General features: G+C 37.3%; 3 protein-coding genes, 1 long non-coding RNA gene and 1 other non-coding gene across 7 annotated transcripts in view; 2 read left to right on the top strand and 3 right to left on the bottom strand.

Annotated features, from left to right (window-relative positions):
• The first annotated feature begins 1333 nt into the window (after window positions 1-1333).
• Window positions 1334-15675, top strand: LOC134664982 (uncharacterized). Of its 2 annotated transcripts, XM_063521736.1 has the most exons (9): window positions 1334-1468; window positions 2684-2753; window positions 3658-3705; window positions 6287-6450; window positions 7088-7402; window positions 13459-13635; window positions 14326-14658; window positions 14972-15054; window positions 15403-15675. In XM_063521736.1, exons 1-7 carry the CDS (start codon window positions 1349-1351, stop codon window positions 14521-14523), a joined length of 1092 nt encoding a protein of 363 aa, XP_063377806.1. In that variant the 5' UTR covers window positions 1334-1348; the 3' UTR covers window positions 14524-14658; window positions 14972-15054; window positions 15403-15675. The 2 variants fall into 2 exon arrangements, with proteins under 2 accessions (XP_063377806.1, XP_063377807.1); XM_063521737.1 differs by lacking the exon at window positions 3658-3705.
• LOC134665019 (uncharacterized) overlaps window positions 12685-26004 on the bottom strand; it is a 452571-nt gene continuing 439251 nt past the window's right edge. The window contains exon 2 of the long non-coding RNA XR_010098332.1: window positions 12685-12939. This is a non-coding gene — a long non-coding RNA (uncharacterized LOC134665019). The remainder of the gene's footprint in view (window positions 12940-26004) is intronic.
• Window positions 16044-16114, top strand: Trnag-gcc (transfer RNA glycine (anticodon GCC)). The gene has a single exon. It is a non-coding gene; the product is annotated as a tRNA-Gly (tRNA).
• Window positions 16612-22805, bottom strand: LOC134664991 (uncharacterized). 2 transcript variants are annotated; one of them, XM_063521752.1, is made up of 4 exons: window positions 22698-22805; window positions 21926-22126; window positions 16945-17151; window positions 16612-16812 (listed from the first exon to the last, which is right to left on the bottom strand). In XM_063521752.1, exons 1-4 carry the CDS (start codon window positions 22762-22764, stop codon window positions 16646-16648), a joined length of 642 nt encoding a protein of 213 aa, XP_063377822.1. In that variant the 5' UTR covers window positions 22765-22805; the 3' UTR covers window positions 16612-16645. The 2 variants fall into 2 exon arrangements, with proteins under 2 accessions (XP_063377822.1, XP_063377820.1); XM_063521750.1 differs by having other exon boundaries at window positions 16612-17151.
• On the bottom strand, window positions 23891-25731 carry LOC134665467 (uncharacterized). The gene is made up of 3 exons (XM_063522442.1): window positions 25649-25731; window positions 24846-25046; window positions 23891-24294 (listed from the first exon to the last, which is right to left on the bottom strand). The coding sequence occupies exons 1-3, from the start codon at window positions 25713-25715 to the stop codon at window positions 23891-23893; spliced, it is 672 nt and encodes a 223-aa protein (XP_063378512.1). The 5' UTR covers window positions 25716-25731.

Below are 26004 nucleotides of genomic sequence, written 5' to 3' on the forward strand. Positions count from 1 at the left end.
CCTACCTTATATAGATGTTATGACGTTTTAACTTCACATTAATGTAACGTATAATTAGGTAACGATTTACCCTGTAATACATACTTGTATTTACGAGTATAAGGTACGTAAGTGAATTTTGTAAATTCTTCATGAGATGATAAATGTCTTAAACCATATATGTAGGTGTGTACATGACGCGTGTAATATTTACCTACAGACATAAGGAAGGTGTGTCTTGTCGTCACCCGCTAATATCAAAACAACGCGGTTTATTATATTTAGCACCAATTACATACAACACGATCATTTGGATTCCATTGTCTTCCATTGATTTTATTCCGTTTAGTACGGACTTGAGTTCGCTGCCACTCTCACGCCATTTTATTTTATATTATAAATTATATTGTAATTGAAAAAAGTGTAAATAGGTATAGTGATTCTGTGAAAATTCTGGTGCTTTGAAATTTATTGGAGTCAATATTTTGTATTGTAAGGTAAAATATTTAGTGATTCACAACACAAGCCTTATTGAGCTTACTGTGGGACTAGGTCGATGTATGTAAAATTGTCCTATAATTTTACTTATCATTTATTTATTCTTTCGATCGATCTTATCGATCCCGATAGGCAAGGGATTCCCTAACCCTGTCCCCCGGACATCATAGCGTTGTCTCTGTCTCAAGGTCGTTGGGGACCGGTATGATTATAGGTACTTCACCGGCTCTAGATTCTAAAGATACGAGCAGGACAAGGAAGTCACTCTACAAAAACTATGGGAGCCCCCTGCGCTAGTACGCTACTGGTGACAAGAAGGCCCAGTAGAACTTTAAATGTCATCTTTATCGGTTGGTGTTTGGTTGGTTGGTTGGTGTTGGTTGTGTTTTGTGGTTAGTGTTGTTGGTACTGGTGGTGGTATTGGTTGGTTGGTAAGTATATGAGTTAAATATTAACATGTTTTCGATTGATGCATAAACAAACTAGGACGAGCGAGATGCACAGATTAGGATGAGTTTATAAACTCCGAATAGGCCTTCAGCTCCTTAAGATCAGTCAAGGTATGAAGTTTCTATACCATTTCGTACCTTGTGACAATCAATATAAAATCCGCTAGACATTTCAACATTTTCAACCTATCTACCTACATTTATTTTAGCTTTATTGCATAGTAGAAGATGTAAAACGCCAACTTAATACCAGAAGGCATTATCTACCAGTCAACCCTCGGTCCAAACAGATTAACAGTAGATGCAGAACCTTATTACAATATATGAGAAACTAAATACATGATATTTGTTAGGTATTTGCTTCCATTTGATTATCAAAGCACTATCATCTAATATGCCATACACCGCAGCGCGTAAAGTAAATGCTGTATTGTGCGCAGGAGTCGAACCGATGGAGCGTTGGACCGTGCTTTGTGAGTGAGTATAAATGGAGGTTGACTGCCAGCTGGGCGTGCGAGGCATGGGATATTTCACGTCCTAAGGTATGTATATTACATAAATAATGTTATATAATGTAATGTAATGTAATATGTGTAAGGTCAGATAAGGGCTAAGATAAACGTAGTTTATGGCAAGATAAACAGGAAAATTCGTACGTATTTTTAAATTAATTTTATTTATGCGTCAGTTTTATTTTAGTATTGTCGTTTAATTTAGTTATTAATATCTCTAAATTTATAATTTCGCTACAAGTGTTTCTCTTGCCCTAGTGATTATATTCCCGCACCTATTAACTTTAACTATGTTATTATCTTACTTAGTCAATTGGGTGACAACCTAAACTAATTACAAAAGAATTAAACAATTATCAGCCTTGTTTTGAGCCTACTACGGTTCACTACAGCTCTGGACTTGTGGTAGTAATTAGTGGAATTTTGTGTCACCTGGCGGTCTACCATGAGTTGTGTTCTCGTGCGCAAGTCCATACTTGAAGACGCGCTTGATGTATGGAGACGCGCGCAAGAACGCAACTCATGCTAGACCGCCAGACGTTGTATAGATAGATCTACTTCTTCTTGTCAATATTTGGTAATAGTGGCCCCTCGATCCGTCATCAAAATTATGGTTTTATCACACAATTTTACAAGTTAAATTTAAACTAACAGGACGATTAGAAAGTGCACAAACGCTCGCGCGAATGACAGCTAACTGATATGATTTCAATATCATTCTAATATCGGTTTGATGTCGATGCACGTTCGAATCGGCCTGTATGGTGTCCGAGATGATTATTTTGTTAAACTTTCGTAACTTACATGACAATATAATAATAGGTATGCTAACGCGAAATTTGATGATGTAGTCGGAAGGAACTCCTCAACGAAGAATGGCAACCACATTGAGTTTGAGCCAAGTTTGAGCTGATTAGAAAGATTTCAAGGAGATTTTGTTTTAGAAAGCAATAAAACAAAAGAAATGCCACTTTATTTGGTTTATGAGATTCTAAATTAAATTGAAACGAAGTGTACCTATATTGTAATGAGGATAATAACTATTAGTAAGGAGGGATTAAGTACACCATGCAGCATCACCTTGCACTCATTATAAGCCCAAAGAAAACATTTAACAATATCTCCACAATAACTTTATAATATCAACATATGTTTGTTTATTAGTTTAAATAACCGCCTCTTACCAACGTTACCATTGACCTCAGTTGATTTGACTCGTTTGTTAAAATGGTGCCATGTTTTTAGTGCGCTCTCGCCACTCCCTCGGTATTATTGTCAACGAAATTCAAAATGGCGGACACGAAGAAGGGTTCAAGTAAGTTTCTTATTTATTATTTTTCATAATTTATAAAGCCCCATATAGATTTTTCTAGATTTCTAGAACTTGCAATGCAATAACCGATACATTGCTAAGTAAATAAAAAAAAAACTGGAGAGTGCAATGAATTCAGTCGATCCAAATACCGCAATGTAAGTAACAAGTAACTAAAATCGCATGCAAGTTCTTGAGCAGTCTAAATACAAAATATTTCTCAATAACTGCAATAAAAAACATGTAAGTATGTTTATTCACACTGTCCATATAAGATCCGGTTTTATAAATATTAGTTAAACTATGTGTTGATAATAAATAAATATTTTGTAAGAATGTACACAATATATATATATATATATATATCTATATATATATATGTATATATATATATATATATGTATGTAAGTATGTATTTAGGTATATATATGCGTCTATGTTGCTCGTGAATATAGACAAATAATTGGCATTTGTCAGTAAGTACAGTCAGCACCAGAATTTGCTAAGCGGGCGAGGTGTTCAAAATTACCTTGACACGCTCTAATTCTCTCATCAATAAAGTCTCGTCAAGATTATTTACAACACCTCGCCCGCTTAGCAACTTCTGCTGCAGACTGTACCTGACACCTGTATTAAAATTCGGTGTGGAACAATCAACTTTTTTTATTACGCTAGGTGGAAGATCCTGTAGTACATTTTATATAATCATATACATATAATTTATTATTTATCACTAAGAGTAGATGGATACAAGTTGATAAAATCATGACAGCATTTTTATAAAACCGAAGCTTACATACCTATACCTATATATAACAAAATCATTGTAACATATTTGTAACTAACATCTGGTTTCTTTATTAATATAATTAACCGGGCATTTTATTCATTATTTGCATATATCCAGACTTCATACAGCGGCTGTACGCACAGTACGGGTTCAGGAAAGATCGAGGTAATCATCTCATAGCTCCACTAAATGATGGCCCAGCGCTGGACCAGCGAGATTGCCATGCGATGGTTATGGCACCTCTAGCCCAGCCCAGCGTTGGACCAGTTAGTTGGCCATGCCATGGAATGGGCCACGTGTAGATGCATTCGCGCCATCGCTAGCCCACTACCTACTTTTGATGGCTCCTCAACACGATGGGCCAATGCCGGCCACTCCAAGGAACGCATTTATGCGTTAGAGGAAACAAGCGATATTGCTATCTCATTCTACCGCATGGCTGCGTCCCTTGGAGTGGCCGACGTTGGCCCCATGAGGAGCCATGACGTGCGGACGAAAAACCGACACCGCGGCCATCCCATCGCCATCCCGCCGCGCCATAAGTCATCCGACACCTACCCTCTCTACACGTAGGCCCAGATTAGTGGGCCAATACGTTGGACCATTATGTAGAGGTACCATCAAATTGCTTACAACAAAATATAATCACGTCTTTCCTTGTAACCCTTATCGACATTAAAAGTTTCTCATTTTATTTGGATAAGTATGATAAAATCATTACCTAGGTGCCCACAAGCTTTTAACTATTGTCCCTCTATTGTCCACAGAAGAGAAAACTTGTGTTCGTCAGAAATATACAGTTCTACTATTAACAGGGATAATTAGTTAACACCTACCTAACTACATATGTCTGTGTAATTTATTCACTAACTCACTCATTAATTTCACATGACAGTATTTTTATGAATAGAACTTACGCACGACACCAATTTCCTGGAAACTGAATAATGAATATAATATTAATACTGCTTTTTTATGTAGCTTTTTTATGTAGTAATAGTCTTATTTAAAACAATCAGGAAAATCAGGAAAGGACCTCCTGTTGTTTACTTCCACTTTAATTGCTTTATATAACAATAGTTATTTGTACAACAAGAGATCAAAGTTTGATATTTCTTCGAGTGCTTATTTTGAGTCCCGTGCAAGCGAAAGATTCTATAATAAATTCACGAGCGTAGCGAGTGAATCTAATTTAGAATCTTGAGCGTAGTAAGGGATTCAAAAGCGCACGAGATGTAAAATAACTTTGATCTCGTGTAGTACACAAAATTTTTCACCCTAAGCAGTGAGAACATAGAAGTCTGGCTACTGAAATTTTACCTAAATTATTGGCGGGAAATTCAAAAAATCTTGGGCTGGTCACACTTTGTGTAGTAGGAATTATAGTTTTGATACTAGACAATATCTTTGATATTCTGTGCACAAATAAGGTACCTAAGGAAATAAGCTAAATAAACGTTTAAGTGCACTCAAAGTCAGCTCACATAATTTCTACCACTATTTAAAGTACAGTCAACGACAAACACACATGTTTACGTTCCAATATTTAGATTTTATAGATATTTTTCAGAACTTTTAATTTATCCGTTTCTTTATACACTTGTCCTATTTATGAGATTCAGGCATTAATAAATTCACGTACTTAATCAAAGTAATCGGCAAATGTTAGAACTAGTACTTAAAGTATCAAAATATTTATAGAGCACCAACCTCGTATTTTGTTTACATTTGGTTAGAAGTTGTAAACATTGCACTTTTTCATTATACAACGCTACACGTCGACTTCGCACATTGTCGTAATTATTTACGAGCTTAAATAATAGTTTGTGAACCTCACTCAGCATAGAAATTATTAATATTATTTAAAATAAACCCCATAAAAACCGCAAACAATTTGAATGAATGACATAAATCGACAACTGACTTTTAGCTTTTTTTCAAATCATAGACAATTGGTGATACAACAACGAAATATCTGTCAACAATTTTTGGCTAGCCAGACTCTACCTAGAGGGACAGAGATAATAGAACCCAAGTATATCGACCCAACTTGTATTAGACCCCGCATGTTGAAATGACATTTGACTATAAAGGTCACTTGAATGACATTTGTCTCACTCAGTGAGCAAAATGCGATTTTGCTCACTCATTTTGTCTCACTCAGTGAGCAAAATCGCATTTTGCTCACTGTTTTTAAGAAGCAAAGTACCCTTGTTCGAGCTGCTGAGGTGAAAAAATCATTACCTAGGTGCCCACAAGCTTTTAACTATTGTCCACAGAAGAGAAAACTTGTGTTCGTCAGAAATATACAGTTCTACTATTAACAGGGATAATTAATTAACACCTACCTAACTACATATGTGTAATTTATATTGGATTTGATTTGGTTTGATTTTGTTTGATATTTTACATTTAATATTTGCTTCGGGTTGGTGTGGTGAAAAATTTTGTGTTTCACTCGGGGGCAAATTCTGTTTAACCCTCGTAACGCTCAAGATTCCATTTTTCAAACCACTCGCTACGCTCGTGGTTCAATTTTGGAATCTTTCGCTTGCTCGGGTATCAATATTAGCACGAGCGGTTAAACAACAACTTTGCCCCCTTGTAAAACAATTAACTATTGTAGTTTATTGTAGATTCTGCGGAAAGAGAAGAGTCGTGGAATCGTATTGTGCCCCATACATTCCACGACTTTTTTCGTTCCGGACAGACCTACAGGTCAGTAATCATGTTAAATCTTTGCCAGTCGCCGGGCAAGGCCAAACCCTGGAAGATGTGAACCAGAATATGGAGCAAAAGGAAAACGAGTTGAAATTAGATCTACAAAAGGATGCGAAAGACTTAAAGAAACTAAAAACTTGTGTGAAAGCCGTCGGTATCGCGTTCAGCGTTGTCACTGTTATCACTGCAGTAAGTTTTTTTTTCTAGACACAGGTAAAAAGTAACACAGGTAATTTGCCACTGAAATTTGAACCTTTAGTGCAGGGAATAGAGTTGATTTTGGTTTTGTTTGAAAATTGAACGAAACAACAAATGCGATTCTGTTCCAATTGAATATGATTTCAATTTCATCGAACCGAATAAGTACTATAGGTAGGACCTTGGGCCTTAGGAGGCTATGATAACATCTTAATCGTAACTTAACATACCTACTTTAAAAAAAACTGAATTTTCTAAATATGATAATTGAAAATTTGAGTCTGAACATAATTGAACCCCTTGAAATAATAACCCTCATATGCGTGGGATGATGAATGATGATTAATAACAATTACCATAATAATGTCCTTTCCCAGGCTTCAAACTATCTCTATAGCAAATTTTATCTAAATCGGTTCAGCGGTTAAAGCGTGTAAAGGTAATAATAGACAGACAGAGTTGCTTTCGAATGTAGGTACACTGGCGTTAAAAAGTGCATGGAAATGCTTCAACCGTCGTATTAAATCATGCACTTTTGAACGCCACTGTACATATAATACCTACCTACTTAAGAATAAAGTAAGGATGCCTGGATAAATTAAACACTAAAAGCTGTAAACCTTTTCAGCTCCTAGCGATATCCCTAATCGCCGTATCGACGATGTCGGCCGTGGCGGCCAGCGCGATGGACGCCCAGGACGACTCGGGGCGTCTGGTGGCGCTGGTGGTATTGGCGGTCACCGCTGCCGTCACCATTGCCATAGTCGTTTATGCGCAAATCGCTACGTGTTCGAAGAAGATTAGGCCGATATTTGTGGTAAGTGACGACACGGGGCGTCTGGTGGCGCTGGTGGTATTGGCGGTCACCGCTGCGGTCACCATTGCCATAGTCGTTTATGCGCAAATTGCTACGTGTTCGAAGAAGATTAGGCCGATATTTGTGGTAAGTGACTCGGGGCGTTTTTGGAGATAGTAGTAGTGGTATACTGGCTATCACCCCTCCCTTGAACCAACTTCAACGTTTAAAAGCGTTTACTATAATACTCGTTCGTCGGTTAAAAAGGAAATTAAAAGAAAAGTTAAGGTTTGTTGCCATTCCCGATCACTATTTTGACCATGATTTTAGAATTTGTATAGGTACCTACTTATTTAAATGTAATCGTATTATGGATGGTTTACTCTATGTGATAAAATAACTATCACTTTTCAACATCGCGGGATAAAAAGTGACGGACAACGTTTTATCACACTGCACGCTGATATCACGTGACGTAGACAAGAACGACCATCATATCCGTACAGATAATTTTAAATTGCATGAATAGACACACATACATTACATACACATACATACATACATACACACACATACATACATACATACATACACATAACATATATGTACATAGTTAAGTAAAATATTTAATCGCAATTATCGCTATTTGCTACACATGAAGGATAACGGGATCCCTTTGTTTCCCATAAACTTATTGTTTCGAATTTCGATAGTCAGAAATTGATATCCATATAATTTATGGACATAAACATCAATAGTCATAATTTTTGTTAAGTATAACGTTTCATAGTTCTAATGTTAAACATCTATAATATTAAACGCTGTAATCTCAAAAGTTATAAAATTGTTGAGTATAACATTCAAAGGTACATATATCAATAATTATTCAGAAATATTTTAAGGCATATATTTTATCGGACTAATGGTCATTAATCATATCGTTTTAATGTCATCTCTTTGTTCCCCATAAACTTACTGTTTCGAATCTCGATAGTCAGAAAATGATATCCTCTAATATTTAGGAGCTATAATATTAAACATTATGACTTTCAATAATTATGTCAAACAAAATGCTATTTTAATGACATCCTTCATATAAGTAAAGAAAAATGAAATCTGTTTTCTCAGGTAGGTTCGTTAGTTACCTTGTGTCCCTCAGAGCGGAAATAGGAGCCCCGCGAAGCGGGGCTCCGTCGACTCATTGGCGGGAAGAAATAGCTTAATAAGCTACATAAAAAAGAAGAAATGGCGGGAAATCAGTAAACCAAACAGTAAAAAATCTGTTTCCTCAGGTAGGTTCGTTAGTTACCTTGTGTCCCTCAGAGCGGAAATAGGAGCCCCGCGGAGCGGGGCTCCGTCGACTCGTTGGCGGGACGAAATGGCTTAATAAACTACATGAAAAATAAGAAATGGAAGGGAAATCAGTAAGCCAAGGTAGACAAGCATGCAATTTGTTTTGTTTAACTTTATAACTATTGACAATATGACTAATAAAAATTATGATGGAAAACGTTATGGTCTAAAAAAATCGGAACTTAAAATTTAGGGAATGCAATAGAGCCCCTACTTACCATTATAACCTGCGATAAAAGACCTTACAACGATTATTGTAAGCAAATTTATTGCCTTCAACATTATGTAATGGTATACCTTCTGGACTTTGAATATTATGAGTAACAAATTTTATGACTAACAATAATAATGACCTGCAAATATCGGAACTGCAATTTATATTGTTAACATTTATGACTATTGACAATATGACTAATAAAAATTATGATGGAAAACGATATGGACTGAATAAATCGGAACAAAAAAATTATGGGAACCAATAGAGACCCGAAGGATAACATATACCTATCTAATCAAACCTAGTATATATTGGAAAAGAACAATGTTATGTGAAACAATGAGCGATCATAAAAATGCATCTAGATATGTATGCATGACTAAGTAGGTACAGTCACCAGCAGAAGATGCTAAGCGGGCGAGGTGTTCAAAATTACATTGACACGCTCTTATTCTATTAACAATAAAGTCGTGTTAAGGTCATTTTGAACACCTCGCCCGCTTAGCAACTTTCGCTGCTGACTGACTATTTAAGATACCTACACACCAATCACACCGTCATGCATACGTACGTACATAGAACAAATGGTAATAAAGTGACATGGGCAAAAAACCATTTGGAAACTCATTATGTTAATTTTTTTTATAGTAATGATGAAGAATAAAAAATAAAATAGTTATTTGTTTTACAAGGGGGCAAAGTTGTTGTTTAACTGCTCGTGCTAATATTGACACCCGAGCAAGCGAAAGATTCCAAAATTGAACCACGAGCGTAGCGAGTGGTTCGAAAATGGAATCTTGAGCGTTGCGAGGGTTTCAAAGCACGAGGGTTAAACAAAATTTGCCCCCGAGTGGAACACAAAATTTTTCACCACACCAACCTGAAGCAAATATTAAATGTAAAATATCAAACAAAAACAAACCAAATCAAATCCAAATGAATGTTATTAAATATTTATCATCCAAAATCATCTGTCGAGCGTAGTTACTGTGGGGCTCGCAGATTCCGAAGTCAGGACACGTTCACGCAGGCTGGAACACGCTGGCTGGCTCGCTGGCTGCTGGATTACCGCACCATTACCGGGAATATGTAGGGTGTTTAATGAAAACACATTTGTAGGTTTAAAAGAAAACTTGGAGAGTGTTGGGAGGCTGGTGCCTCTGTTGATGCTTGCTGATGAGTGAGTGAGCTCCCAGGGTGGGCGCGTATATATAGGCGCGCTCAGCGCACCCCCACCGTAGGTACTCTAGGCCACGCCTACTCAAGGCGTGGGTGTTACGTGCAGAGTAAGTATTTTCTTTATTGAGCCAATCACAGTACAGTAAATATAATCATGTTACAAAATTAGGGAAAAAGAGGATATATTTAATTGGGGAACAATAAAGACTTATTATCTAACACGTGACATAATAAAACGTAAAAAATAGCCAAGTTAGTACAATAATTAATAATAAAAAATAAACACACAAAATAGATTAGTAACATATGGAACGCTTAAAACTAAACATGAATGATTAAAAACTAGCTATACACGACATCATCATTTAAAAGTCATTTCTACTAGCAAACGTAAGAAACCAACTCAAAATTTGCATTTGATTACTTTGTCTCACATGTGAATAAAATGCAACTTTGCTATCAATTTTTGAAGTGCAAAGTAAGCCTTTCCGAGCTGGTGTGGTGAAAACAAATTTAATAAGTACTCGGTAAGTCGGTTTCTATGAAACTGCATTTACTTATTGTATCCTCGCATGTAAATTTGGTTCTTAGATTATATCCGTTTTCCTCAAGTCTTACAAATAGAGGTTGTCCCTAAAATAACGCAAGATTTGAATTTAATGGAATACACATTTTTTTCGTTATAATATTATTTGTTTATAAAATCATAAAATAGGTACAGTCGAGTGCATAAATATGTATACATTTCTTCACCTTAACCCATTGCAATAAGGTGTAAAAATGTATACATATTTATGCACTAAACTGTACAACTAAATAGCGTTATGTGTGGAATAACACGTCGGGCAAATGGCCTCCATGGCTTTCCTCTTTCAAAGCATAGGTGGTTGTGGACTTGTTGCCATAGACTTTTGAGTTTAAATACGATAAAAAGAACTCTTAAGGTGACAGTCCATTTCCATCGACAGCTGCATTACTGTTCATTTTACTATGGAAATTGACAATAACAGCGACGCGTTCAGTACTAGGAGTGCAGCTGCGGTTAGAAATGGAATGTTACCATAAAGGTGTTAAATCACAAGATCTAGGGGGCCAATTCTGATTACCGAAACGAGAGAGTACGAGTACACGACCGGGAAATATCTCATGCAGACATTGCATTGTTTCTCGGATTGAAAACGCGTTGTTTAACCTGCCATTTTTACAAATCCTAAACATTCATCTGTCAAATAGGTTTTTAGGGTTGGGGGTCATCCATTAATTACATCACACCAATTTCTAGGTTTTTTGACCCCTCCCCCCCCCCTTGTCACACTTGGTCACATTTGGCAAACCCCTCCCCCCCTAGTGTGACGTCACATTTTTTCTACGAAATCGCCAAATCGAATTAAGTAAGTACCTAAGTATTATTAATATTTTATCAAAATATTTTTGACGATATAAATATTAGTAATTTTATAACCCAAAACTGCTTAGGAAAGAAAATTAAACGATTAAAAACTATTTTCGTTTTAAAAACTTGTTATTTAAATGTACAGCGAACTAAATAATTTAAATAAATTTTCGGTTACTTGTGTCTCCCCCCTCCCCCATGTCACAATATATCACATTTTCTTGACCCCCTCCCTCCCCCTAAACGTGTGACGTAATTAATGGATGACCCCTTGCCAGCACTAAAATGCAAAAATGGTTGACACCCGAATGCTTTTATTGACAACCGTTACTAGACAAAAAAATATGTTTCTCTTAACCCACCTGACACTATCTGCCTCTCAATCGCTCGAATAGACAAGAATGATAATGACCGGTAGGCTTTCGGGTCAATAAGTTACTATACATAGGTACAGTACCTGAACCTGTAGTATGTAGTGTTATGCTAATCGGACAAAGGCCTTGTGTTAATAATACCCCTTCACGTTCACTGGACGTGTAGCCTATCACGCGATCCTTGAAGGCTTTGGGTGAAATCGCTTAATTGAATTTCGTTTTACTTTTCTCTAGGTATTTAACCTACCAAAAATGGAAGATTAGACTCGTCTACCTATGTCATACGATTTATATAAAATAAAACGCCTGTCTGCATTGTCAACCCAGCCCCAATATGCATGGGCAGTGGGACTTTTAGAATAAATTCCATTTATAACGTGCATGTCCATGCTATTTTGCAGCTCACATAATTGGCTACTTTCCTAATAGTCAAATCAGCTTCTTTTTTAGAACTGTCAAATGATTTGCTAGTATGGAATTTATATGAAAACTTGTGTAGTGACGTCACAGTCAACTCACCTACTTTTTATACTTCCATCCGATTTATTAAATATAAATTATGTTTAAAAATAACAGCTATCTATGTTTTTCTAATAACTATCTGGTGCTTTATTTCGTGCACGGTGTGAAACAATTTATTACCCGACTACGGCAACGCAAAAGGAGGGTTATGAATTCAGGGGTCGTACAAAAAGTGCGGATGACGTCAAACCACTTATAGGATGATTTCAAATAGTATTTTTGATTTTCATAAACAATTATCACTTATCATTTATCAACCTCTTTATTAAACGATATCGCCACTTGAAATGAGTAAGTATGTTTTTGAATGACACATTGTCAATCAGATGAACAATAAATTGACTTCGTTATTGTTTAGCTATTGTATCTTCACGATTATATTTAGCTAAAATTTATATTTACTAATGTATAAGAAAACGCTCTAAAATGTCATCTTTACTCGAATATTGTGGCAATTTTCCGTTTTTGGAGGTACGTGACAAACACGTATACTGCTCTTGCTGTAATCAAGATATACCAACGAAGGTAAGCAATATTAAAAGACATTTATTCGTGAAATTTATTTTATTCACTACATCACCCTACCACCTGTATTATTAATTCCATGGATTTATTTACGATTATTTTGTTACTTCATTAATACTAACTTTGTTACTACATGGTACATGTCACACGGAAGTTTAAATACAAACTCAAACATCATCCTGTGTGCAAGATTACGTCATTTTTACGTCATCCGCACTTTTTGTCCGACCCCTGGTTATGATTAAGTATAGGAAAGTACCCAATTACATGGGTATACATTATAACCAGACTCGCCACTTAGTTTTGCGGCAAGTATAGATCACAATCACCATTCGCCAACCAGCCGCATTTGGCTTTATCATCACTGCCTAAAAAGGGACAAGTCACTTCCCTGTAGAGTGTGGAGTCCCTCAAATAACTTTACACATGGGACAATGTTCTCCGTGCTCAACGACGTGCACTGAGGAATATCTGAGGGCTGCACCCTTAGGGCTGGAAGTGGCAAAGAATTGGCAAACAAAAATTTAGTTTTAAGAAGTTTGATCCCTTTACACGAGAAGAAGAAGTCACTGGGAGGGACTGGGACTGGGTGGGTCAGTTTTTAATAACATAAGATATAATGTAAGATAAAATGTTCCAGGCGACTATAGTGCTATCAATCCTGATGGTGATCCAGGGCATCATCGCCCATGCATCGGTCCGGGTGTCGCCAAAAGACGCAGAAAATATACAGCAGTCGCTGAGGGATTCCTTCGACTTGGCGGCCAAGCAGCACAGTCCAAGGCATGTCAAGATGTGGGCTACGACACAGTCTACTGTGAGTACTACTTTTTTTTTTTTAATAAATCATTTATTTACATACAATATATATACAGTGGTACAACTAAACGAAATTAATAACTAGCTTAAATCTAAAATAGACCCCTGAGGCATTGTACCAAGGATGCTGGCGGCATTTCCCCGCTGTATCGCAATACTGATACGTTGTGCGAGGTAGCCGCCAGCTCTTCGGTCACCAGTTACGTCAACCAGACGCTTCGCGATTTCTGCGAACAACTTAAGCGCGCTGGGACCCCATGGACCTAGAGTTTCAACTCCAAATGGTACAAAATGGTACTCTCTACCGAGGCTCTTATATTTGTACTACAATTATAATTCTCCTAACAGTTTTGAATGATTCACGATTAACTTCACTAGACTTAATAAATCGTACACGGTGGTAAGAAGTGGATAACTCGAGATATTTTATTGAAGAAATATGAACTTATAATAAAATTACATAAAGTTCAAATTTCTGACATACTGACATACTAATTGTATAGAAAAGTGCGAAGGTTGATATTGAGTTGTAGCCGCGCGCGTCAGTTGACGTCTTTGGGGATCAAAGTTCTGAAAGATGAGGTCCGCCAGAGAACCAAGGTCGAAATAGTTCAAAGAGTTGTCACTTGGGTCCACTATCGTCATCCCAAGTTACTTTGCTGAATTACAATAATGATAATCCTTACAGTTCCATTGCTGCGGGTTCCAGTCCCCCTACGACTACACCCATAACGGGCTCCAAACGCCCGATGTACCGATCTCATGCTGCCCAACCTATGACTCAGAGCGCTCAGACTTGCTTCAAGAGAAGGAGCGGTTCATGTGCAAGGACAGAAGAGAGTTCTTTGACGCAGGTATTTTTAATTCATTATCAATCCTCGTATGACTTACACCCACAACGGGCTGCAAACGCCCGATGTACCGATCTCATGCTGGCCAACCTATGACTCTGAGCGCTCAGACCTGCTTCAAGAGAAGGAGCGGTTCATGTGCAAGGACAGAAGAGAGTTCTTTGACACAGGTATTTGTTTAATTCATTATCAATCCTCATATGACCTAGACCGACAATGGGCTGCAAACGCCCGATTAACCAATCACATGCTGGCCAACCTATGACTCTGAGCGCTCAGACCTGCTTCAAGAGAAGGAGCGGTTCATGTGCAAGGACAGAAGAGAGTTCTTTGATACAGGTATTTGTTTAATTCATTATCAATCCTCATATGACCTAGACCGACAATGGGCTGCAAGCTGCAAACGCCCGATTGACCAATCTCATGCTGGCCAACCTATGACTCTTTTTTCTTCTTTTACTTATCTTTTTTTTTCTAATGCAGGATGCAGTGGCGATGTGCTGATGTTTATATCGGAGACCGCTCAATGGGTGTTCCATGTTTCTACTGCCCTGATGATTTTCGAGGTAATTGTACTTGTTACAGCATTTAGAACTCAAGGAAAATCCAGATAAATATTGCAAGCGACGTTTGCAACAGCCAGAGAAAATCATGTAATATAAAGAGTATTTGACATTTTATTTAGAAAACAATTGCCTAATAACAGTAATAACCTAACCTGCATTTTACCATTATACAAACTAAAGCAAACCGCTTGACGTTTTTATTTTCTTCCGATTTTAAATGTAAAATCTAAAATTTGTAAAATGTAAAATTTAATATCTAAAATGTAAAATTTAATGGTAAAATCTAACAACGTCTTGAATATGCATTGAAAATGTCTTGAAAATGTAATAATTGCATTTTTTTTTCAGTTGCTTGCGATTGGGTTTGGAGGGATTCTTGTCAAGAAACGAAAAGAACTAGCTAAAGCGAATGAGAAGGAAAATTCAGATGACAAGGAAGCTAAATGATTGCGAACTCGCCACTAAATACTTTTTTCTGTGCCAACCCTGCCAAATAGCATGAAAAACTGGCCAAGATCTCGGATTACTTGAAATTACTAACTTAATTTATTTTTTATCGCAAACTTCACTGTAAAAATCGCCTTATTGTACGAGTTACAAAGTAAACTACAGTGAGACTTATGAAAGGATTTCATTTATTCCTTAAAATAATTTGTTGAGATTAGCGCCATCTATACATAACACGGCACGTTATTTGGCCGCGCTGCAGTATTAAACAATCCGCATTTAAACGCCTTTGATCACTCAACCAACCTCTTAGTACATGAGATGAACCATAGATGGCACTGTAATAAGTAGTGTGCCTGTTGGTAGGTCAATTTTTATTCCAATATTGTGCTCATTAAAATAAATGGAATTTATATTAGTATAATCAAGTACTTAAATTACTCACTATAACTTACCATGCATAACTCATTTGAATTCTATTTATATTTGATATTAACAGGGATTGAACTGTGCAAATAGATTTTTCGTATACAGTAGCATAAGCATCGGTGGTTCAGTGGTAGAATGCTCGCCTGCCACGCGGGCGGCCCGGGTTCGATTCCCGGCCGATGCATGTTTTTTTTTTGTTTCTTCAATTTTGATAATGACTAGCGATGCGCCCCGACTTCGCACGGGTTTTTAAGCGTAATTTTGATTACTAGCTTTTGCCCGCGACTTCGTCTGCGTGGAATTTGTTCCACCAGCAGTTAGAGTAAGTATAGCGCCTGGATAAAATGTAATGGCAATAATAATTTAGAGTATATTTATTGCTTGCAGTTCAAAAGTTTCCTCATTTCAACCCCCCTTTTCACCCTCTTCAAGGGTGACTTCCGACATAAAACGATAGACAGACAGGCACACTTTCGCATTTATAATATGAATTATAAGCAGTATAATATCTAGTATGGATGGACTCTCTAGACCTAGAGTCTAGAAGATAAGTCAAATATAAAGTAAATAAAAAAACAACTTGATTAACCATGTACAACTTTTATTTTCCATTTATATATATTATTGTCTAGATGGGAAAAAAGAGATCTGATTGAAATAAGTTACTTTTATTTTTGTTTTGAAATTAAAGATTCGGGTTGAAATAACTTGTTACTCATTCTTTCCTCTTTTTTTTTCTAAGTGTTTGAGCTGTCACAGGCTCTTGTGTCATAGGTACCAGTGTTGATCCACCAATTTCATGTTCATCAGATTCTTCTTCTGATTCATGCTCTTCTGTTCTGGCTTCAACTGTAGTTTTTGTATCTCCTGTTTTGGCGTCACCTGTAGTTTTGGTATCCTCTGTTTTGGCGTCACCTGTAGTTTTGGTATCCTCTGTTTTGGCGTCACCTGTATTTTTGGTATCCTCTGTTTTGGCGTCACCTGTAGTTTTGGTATCCTCTGTTTTGGCATGACCTGTAGTTTTGGTATCCTCTGTTTTGGCGTCACCTGTAGTTTCTGTATCCGCTGTTTGGGCTTTAACCGTAGTTTTCGTACCCGGTTTGTGAGCAGGAGATACTAAATCCAATTTTTCTTTTGCTTCATCAGACATATCATCGATTTCGTGGAGAATCCTATTTACATCCTCAAGTTCTTTAAAACTTAAGTCTTCTATAGAAATACCTATAAATTCATTGATTAAGGGATTAATCATAGTAATAATTAGCATTTAAAACAAAAAAATACAAAACAGTACGTCATCATTCCTGACCCTGACCCAATGAAACCTTTTCACATTTACTGCGTCCTTGGCATTATCAGAACTTAAAAAGTATTTTTATGACATTTAATATGAGGGTCGATCAACTTTTTCATGTCATGGAGAAAGATTTTTTTCGAAAAAATAAATCTTTTAATTATGATTATTTTTCAGACATTTAGCGTACAAAAACATTTAAAGTTTTATATGCGATTACGGGCCGCGCACAAATTTTATTATTTTGACAACTTTTGGTGTTATATATGTTGTGCTGTCTCAAAACGTGTCCCCTGGGTTACCCGGGATTTATTAAATAAAACTTCATTTAATCGAAATACATATTCGTCTATTATATAAAGGAGCATAAACTCTTTGCTTCTTTTAACTTAAAATTAAAGAGACCCTTTTTGGTTTTCCTTAAAATCAACTAATAGTGTCTCCTGAGTCACTTATGTCGTAAAATGTACGAAAAGTTTTTATATTACTCAAATACCGCAACCATGCATATTCTACCTATCGGAATAATATGTTAATGTTACGAAATAATCAAAAAATTATAATTAAAAACATTTATTAATCACTCTCCTCCAGAAAAAATGCAAAACATGCCTAAAATTTTTTGGGACATCGTAGTTTTCCCAGAGACAAATTTAGTTATCCAAGAGACATTTTTGGTTCCTCCAGAGACAAATTTAGTGACTCAAGAGACATTCTGTCATTCTGTTTCACATTTTAACTTATCAGTAAGTCTAATCAGTCTAAAAACACTCAGAAATCAAAACAATTAAACAAAAATCAAAGTAAATGATTCTCAGCAATCAGTACAATCAACATCAAAAATATAGTGACAGCCAAAGTGGCTAAAGAAAAGCTCGCCTCATCCAAATTTCAAATACACAGTTTTCAAAAGGAATAAACAATAACATAAAGGCTCAAAAATCATCATCATCATCATCATCTCCTCCTAGCCGTTTTCGGCTACAGCGACTGCTATGCTACAGCTGAGAGCGTCGCTGGTATGCTCTCAGGTGACTGACGTAGCCAATCTTTGCAGCAAATGTGCGGCCACATTCGCTGCAGGTCAGCACCCCTCCGATATAATTGTACGTGATGGCCACAGGTGGTCTGGCCTTTAGCTCGTCACGCTTAACGTCGAGCTCCTGGCCCTCAAATTCACGCACCTGCGTCTGCACAAAGTTTTTAGACCACTTCCGCTCATAAGCAAAGAGACATCATCATCATCATCTCAGCCATAAGACGTCCACTGCTGAACATAGGCCTCCCCCTTGGACCTCCATACGTGCCGGTTGGAAGCGACCCGCATCCAGCGTCTTCCGGCGACCTTAACAAGGTCGTCTGTCCGTCTTGTGGGTGGACGTCCTACGCTGCGCTTGCTAGTCCGTGGTCTCCACTCGAGAACTTTTCGACCCCATCGGCCATCTTCTCTGCGTGCAATGTGGCCTGCCCATTGCCACTTCAGCTTGCTAATCCGGTGGGCTATGTCGGTGACTTTAGTTCGTCTACGGATCTCCTCATTTCTGATTCGATCACGTAGAGAAACTCCGAGCATAGCCCTCTCCATAGCTCGTTGAGCGACTTTGAGTTTTGAGATGAGGCCGATAGTGAAAGACCACGTTTCGGAGCCGTAAGTCATCACTGGTAACACACATTGATTAAAAACTTTTGTCTTGAGGTACTGAGTTATGTCGGACGATAAGACATTACGTAGTTTCCCAAACGCTGCCCAACTGAGTTGGATTCGGCGGTTGACCTCTTTCTCGAAGTTGGACCTACCCAATTGGACTACTTGTCCTAGGTAGATGTACGAGTCAACAACTTCGAGTACCGAGTTCCCAACAGAGACTGGGATGGGCACAACATTGGCATTTGACATAAGTTTCGTCTTGTCCATGTTCATTTTCAAGCCCACCCGTTGTTAAACTCGGTTGAGGTCATCGAGCATCATGCTGAGTTCCTCCATAGACTTTGCCATGACTACGATATCGTCGGCAAACCGAAGGTGAGTGATGTATTCGCCGTTGATGTTGATGCCAAGTCCTTCCCATTCCAGGAGCTTGAAGGCGTCTTCCATTACGGCAGTAAACATTTTCGGAGAGATAACGTCTCCCTGCTTTACGCCTCTTCGCAATGGAATCGCCCTCGTGCTCTGCTCCTGTACTCGGACCATGGTGGCGTTACTATACAAACACTTCAACACTTCGATGTACCGATAGTCAATATGGCATCGCTGAAGAGACTCAAGCACCGCCCATGTTTGCACCGAATCGAAGGCTTTCTCATAGTCCACAAACGCTAAGCATAATGGCAAGTAATACTCTTCGGTCTTCTGTATAACTTGCCGCAGCGTATGAATGTGGTCTATGGTCAGGCGTTATGCCCTCGGACAAGACGGAATTAAAGAGCTTCTGGAGGACTTTAAGTACCGGTGTTCCACCCGCTCTCAGAAGCTCTGAAGTGAATCCGTCTTTGCCCGGCGCCTTGTTGTTCTGAAGCTGCTTCAGGGCCATCCTAATCTCATACAGACTGATGTCCGAGATATCTTCGGTATAATGTCGGGACAGCTTGGCTCTTAGATCTCCTACCAAGCTGTCATCGGGCTTTGCGATCGAAGTGTATAACTGTCCATAGAACTTCTCGATCTCGCCTAAAACCTCCGCTCTGCTCGACGTTATGCTGTCATCTTCCTGTTTCAGCTTTGTCAGCTGGCTTTACCCAATAGACTTTTCCTTTGCGAACACTTTGGAGCCTTGGTTTCGCTCAATAGTCTCTTCATAGTCAGTGTCTCAAAGAGACATAGTAATAATTTATTACTAATTTCTATTAAAAAGTTAATATACCCATGAAAAGAAGCAAATTTATCAAAACGTATTGATAAAGTCTCCTGAGTCACCATCACAGTCTCTTGGGTCACCAGAAAAGTGACCCGGGGGAACGGTGACCCAGAAGACATTTAAAGTCAAATCAATAATTTTAGTTATTATCCACAAAAATATGTTAAAAAAGTATATTGTTAGACCATATTAGAGCTAAGAAGGATCTATAAAGCTACAAATTAATATAAAAAGACAAAACTACTTACGAAATATCACAGTAAGTCAGCGGACCGACAATTAACACATCTTGTCACACTTCGAACCACAGACGAAATGGCCGGCGAATAAGAAAGTAACCGTAATGGTGGATCTTGTCACGTGATACTTAGATCGGCTGCCTATTGGCTGGGCGATACAGTGTCATAACTTTGAGCCTTCGTTGCCATTGTAATGTGTGGTAAGTTAGGGGACTTAAAAATGAATCATTGTTTCGGGACGCAAAAACAACTTTTTTTTAAAATAAATCTACGAATTCTAGCGAAATTTTAGCATCGAATTTGTAAATTAGATGTCAATATCTTTTTAATTAAGCGTTAGTAGTGAATATGGTGGAGTACATTTTTTACACTGTTAAGTAAAAACCGAAGCCGACATGCGATTGGGACATGCTTTTTTTGTATGGGAGTCTAAAATTATCTCCTGGGTCACCAAAAAAAAACTATATTTAAAAATAATTCTTTCAGTTTTTAAGTTCTAGTTTGAATGATTATTTGGTTAATTTACTATAATATACCAGATAAATTTAAAAACTGTTACGATTTGTAAGATTTGAATTTTTATATCGTTGGGACACGATATGACATAAAAAAGTTGATCGACCCATGAAAACGTTTACAAATCAGTCTAATCAACCAAAATATTACTTTCCTAATCCACGAAAAGATAACGTGCTAGTCAATAAGTGCGTTTCCGTTGCCGGGCGTCATTGTCAGACCGTCAACATCTCCTGAAGATGCCTGAACACGTGTCGAGTATTGTTCTTTTGGTGGTTGTTTGTTATATTACTTATATTTATTTTTGCTGTGGGAGGGTGGGAACATTAATTGCATGTCAAAAATACGCAAGTAAGTATAACGGGTTGTTAGCACTGATTGACTAGCATGTTAACTTTTCGCGGATTAATAAAGTAATATTTTGATTTTAATTAATATGGATTTCCGCAAAGTAACACCTGATTCTATTCATTGCGGGGCACTTTTGGATGAGACTAGTGACCGGGCCGGGATAAGTGGCGTACACGAAGAGAGGCCTATGCTCAGCAGTGGGCGACTGAAGGCTAGAATGATGATGATGAATGATTTACGTATGAAGAGCTGACGCTAAAAACCGCCAACAAATTTACGGTCTTTGTGCAAAAGCTACCTAAGAGACCTTCTTTAAGTATTATTTCAAATGCGAAATTAACTCTGTATTCTGTATCTTCTTTTCACTTGTCCTTTGAATCAAAGCGAAGGACTGAAACCTTAAGACTAAGTATCAATTTAACTGCTCTTTTGAAAATCGTGAAGGTATTATACAGAAGTACCTATAGGTACATTAATAAACAAACCTCTTTCCCGTCCGGAATAATTCGACGTATCTATACAGGAACACTCCTCTCTGGGAATTTCTGGATGAGACTACCCTGAACAACCCAGGACTGAGATAAGTACCTATGATACTCGAAGAGAGGCTTATGTTCAACAGTGGCTGAGAGAAGGCTAAAATGATGATGATGATACAGGAAAACGCCTCAACGTCTGCATGTGTCTGTCTATTCGAAGATCCTATCCCTGCTAGCGGCACAGCTAGTCAAACAATATACCTCTTTCTCGACCATAGTACTTCGTCTTCCCTATACAGTAGTGCGAACAGTGGTACTCATTCTCAAACTTGTTCGCGGTGGGACAGCCGCGCCAGTACTCGATCTCGCACCTCGATCCGTACTTGAAGTACGAGAACACGGGGGTTGGAGGGGTCCCGCAGTCGCTCGTGTTTAGAGGGGGGAAGCAGTATTCGTCAGGCACTGGGAAAATTCAATACAGATCATTTGTATGAGACAAGTTTAAATACCTACCCAAATCACTAGAGGTAGATACTTATTATATTTTAACAGTTCCCCTGATTTCTCTCATCCTCAGATACTGACCTAAAGCTAGTACAAGTGAGCAAAAAAATTTACTCCGACATATCGATAATCATTTTAACAAACGATTGCGTTGTGTGTTAAAGTTAAATGAGATTATTTTGAAAGATAATACGTTTTGTTCCAATTAAAGGATTGCAGCTTTATTTTATAATCACATTTTGTGAAATAGGTATGTGGTAAGAAATTTATTCGTAAAAGTTTTGCTCAGCATATTTTTAGGCCGCCTTGTATTCCATCCTCCTAAGTCCCAGAAGCTAGTGTTTTGTTTTTGAGTTCTGAACCTTGTCTAATGTCGTAAAGTTTGAACTCAATTTTGGAATAATGCCTTTATAAACGCCTCTGGGACTCAGGAGGCTATACTTTGTCAACGCCTACCAAGAAGCTTCTTGATGTAATTTATGACGAGCGAATAAGGATTATGGTTGTCATTAATAATATAATAACTTACCTAGTTTAACATAATTAAAATAAACAATGAGTAAGAGAATTTGGAAATAGGAAACTTTCAGTTTCATTGTGCCTCGAGTAGGAAACAAGGTTAGCGTTATAACTTTACTGTAATATGGAATGAAGAAAGTTAATTAACTTTCTTGACCATGGTCATTAAAAATTGACCATTAAGTTAACTTAAAGTTAAATTAGCAGCTAAACTACTATTTTAAGAACACTAGCGTAATTAATGATTAATGAGGTCTAATTAGTTTTTATAATTAGTGTTCATTTTCCCTACTACTTTGACTCTAACATCTAAAATGTATAGTCAGCTCAATATCTAAAATAGCCCACTTTAAATAGCCTACTGGACAGTTGTGGGTCTACTTTAAATAACCCAATGGACAATTGTGGGTCAAAAAAGCATTACGCTTGTTTTGTCAGTATGAAACGGTACATTTTTATAAATAAACCAATTATTTCAAGCCATTTGAGCCATTACTGCTTCATTCAGTATTTCGTGCTTCTTGCCGGAATCACTTTATTCGTGTCGTCTTCAAAAACAACCACTTTTACACGCGACATTTCCTCATTTATCTAAAAGATGGTCGTTTTTATAGGTAAGAAGATACAGCCAAAAATGTTGACTACACGGATCCATTTTAGGCCAACATGGATGCATTTTAGGCCAACATGGATCCCTGTAGCACTCCACATGTTTTACCTACTAGGTATCGATTGGGATTTGTATACTCTTTCCGTACGGTTTTTGATGGCAGTCCTTACTATAAATGGGTCAAACATATTAGAAAAAGGTTACTTCTGTGGACAATGCAATAAAAATTAACGACACCTTGTGCATTTATGTCTCATTTAACTTATTTGAGTCTCAAGTACTAAAAAGTAGATTTCCCTAATTTTGCGATGTCTACAGGAAAGAGGCGAACGAGTTTAGCATACTATATTATGTGTATGACCCAAATTGTGTGTAAATAAATTATTATTTTTTTGCCCTAATGTTACGTTAACATTACGGCTACATATTTAGGTATACATAATAGTTTTACCTTACATCATTTTGACTCGCTTACTACAGTGGGTAACTAAAGTACTACATTTCTAACTTCGGAGTAGGTAATAAAGAAACGCACCTGTCTACAATGGGCAAAATCTGTGTCAAAAAATATTTATTTTTGAAAAACAACTCGTTTATTTTTCTTTCTTGATGTTAAAGAAAGTGGTTTGGTTGATTTTTTTATTAATATTTCGTTTAAACCTTAGAATTTCTCCTTTCATTTTATGAGTGCCTGTAACAGGTTCTTGTGTCAAATATATCAGTGTTGTGTCGACAAGCTCATCATATTCTTCTCCTGTTTCATCCATATCTTTTTCACTGGCTTCAACTGTTGTTTCATCACTTTCATCTGAATCTTCATCGGCTTTATCTGTAGCTTTATTTAATTTCTTGGGTCGTTTCCTATCTTTCTTATGATGTAATAACATTTCTTTTGATTCGATTGTGGTATCAATTTTGTCCACAATGCGATTTACTTCTTCTAGTTCGACAAAACTCAACTTTTCTAGGGAAATTCCGACTTTTCCTTTCCAGGAACCTGTAAATATACTGATTAAAGTATTAATTATCATAGTAGGTAATAATTACGTAGGTATCAAAAAGTCTGACGTTTGAAAACGGCCTTTGAGTAAAGTTAGACTATAAAGTGTTAAGTACCTATTATTATTATAAATGCGAAAGTAACCCTGTATCTAGGGTTCTTTTCACGCACAGTCCACGTTCTACGCGAGCGGAGCAGCGGCCAGAGCTAGTAAAGTATGTAGGTACATGCAATATGTGTAAGACACTTCACTGCACATCAACAAGTTTACACAAAAAAGCTAAACAAAATAAAAGAGGTAAGTAATGAGAGTATATGTACAAAGGCGAGCTTATCCTATCTTCCAGCTAACCTTTGCGAAAATGAGGAAAGAACAAACAGTAGAAGGTGAAGTGAACAAATCAAGGTCAAAAAGGTCAGTCAAATCATGGGATTAGCTGTCAAGCGGACCCCAGGCTTCCATGAGCCGTGGCAAAATGCCGGGATAACTAACGCGAGGAAGAAGAAGAGTAGAAGGTGAAAGAGAACTTAATATCTCAGTTACATACCTCTTTCCCGTCCATAGTACTTCGTCTTCCCTAAACAGTAGTGCGCGCAGTGGTACTCGTTTTCGAACATATTATCAGTGGGACAGCCGCGCCAGGTCTCGATCTCGCACCTGGAGCCGTACTTGAAGTATGAGAAGACGGGGGTCGGGGGTGTCCCGCAGTCGCTCCGGTTTAAGGGGGAGAGGCAGTATTCGTCAGGTACTGGGAATCATGCAGATTTTAACGATTAAAATTCACCTTGAAAAGAAATGATTACCTTATAAGTAAGAAATATAAGGTCCTCCACATGACCTTGAAGTGATACAGCTTATTTTGCTCGGGGCAAGAGAAACTGAGGATACCGGATACCCTTCAAGTACTTTCTCTTCTTCCAATGTTTATCTTACCCCATTTAACTTAAAATGTTATTGACGCCGAAACTTAATTCAAATAGCATTGAAACATTTCCAGTCCATGAGCTCAGATTATGAGATTTATGCTTAAGTATGATAAATATGATGACAAATCTAGTAAGATAACAAGTGTTGCAGTGCCTCCAGCGTAAGGGTTACTTCTACGCAAATATCTACTAAACCAGAGCAGGAATTTTATTTTATACTCTAGAATCTAAATAACTAGATACACTTAGCATACCGTGAGGCACTTAGAATGAGTACTTGAGTAGGACAGTAGTTACTATATAGGTACCTTATTTCTTATAATGTAGGTATCTGATTATGTATAGTATGTCATGTATGTGTCTCCAGATGGTCATAATCAACAAATAACAATTAGATTATGGTTATATCAATATAATTACTTACCTAATTTAACATATTTCAAATAAACAATGATTAAAAGAAGTTGAAAATAGGAAAATTCTGGTTTCATTCTGCATCAGGTAATAAAATCGTGTGCTAATCAAAATCCTTACTTTACATGTAATGAAGAAAGTTAAGTGGCTATTAAAAGTTAACCATGAAATTGACTTTTAAAGTTAAATTAGTTCATAAAATGCAAAGTTTTAAGAGCAAGGGCGTAATTACATAATGTTAGCAGCCATATTGTGACGCTAGCTAATATTTAGGTTTGAAAATTTTGGCAATGTTTGGCAAAATTTATGACTTGTATATATAACTTAATGGATTTTCATAATATGAGGTAGGTACCTATAGTTCGG

This window comes from Cydia fagiglandana, chromosome 6 (assembly GCF_963556715.1).
Source record: "Cydia fagiglandana chromosome 6, ilCydFagi1.1, whole genome shotgun sequence".
Lineage (NCBI taxonomy): Eukaryota > Metazoa > Arthropoda > Insecta > Lepidoptera > Tortricidae > Cydia > Cydia fagiglandana.

Coding starts and splice junctions, on each gene's coding strand:
- LOC134665467 (XM_063522442.1), bottom strand. CDS start 25,715: ATGAAACCAGAATTTTCCTATTTTCAACTTCTTTTAATCATTGTTTAT. Junction 25,047..25,648: donor TTTGAAATATGTTAAATTAG/GTAAGTAATTAT, acceptor CATGATTCCCAG/TACCTGACGAATACTGCCTC. Junction 24,295..24,845: donor GTACTATGGACGGGAAAGAG/GTATGTAACTGA, acceptor GTATATTTACAG/GTTCCTGGAAAGGAAAAGTC.
- LOC134664982 (XM_063521736.1), top strand. CDS start 1,349: ATGCTGTATTGTGCGCAGGAGTCGAACCGATGGAGCGTTGGACCGTGC. Junction 1,469..2,683: donor GGGATATTTCACGTCCTAAG/GTATGTATATTA, acceptor CCATGTTTTTAG/TGCGCTCTCGCCACTCCCTC. Junction 13,636..14,325: donor GGGCTACGACACAGTCTACT/GTGAGTACTACT, acceptor TAATCCTTACAG/TTCCATTGCTGCGGGTTCCA.
- LOC134664991 (XM_063521750.1), bottom strand. CDS start 22,764: ATGAAACTGAAAGTTTCCTATTTCCAAATTCTCTTACTCATTGTTTAT. Junction 22,127..22,697: donor TTTTAATTATGTTAAACTAG/GTAAGTTATTAT, acceptor GAATTTTCCCAG/TGCCTGACGAATACTGCTTC. Junction 17,152..21,925: donor GTACTATGGTCGAGAAAGAG/GTATATTGTTTG, acceptor ATGAATTTATAG/GTATTTCTATAGAAGACTTA.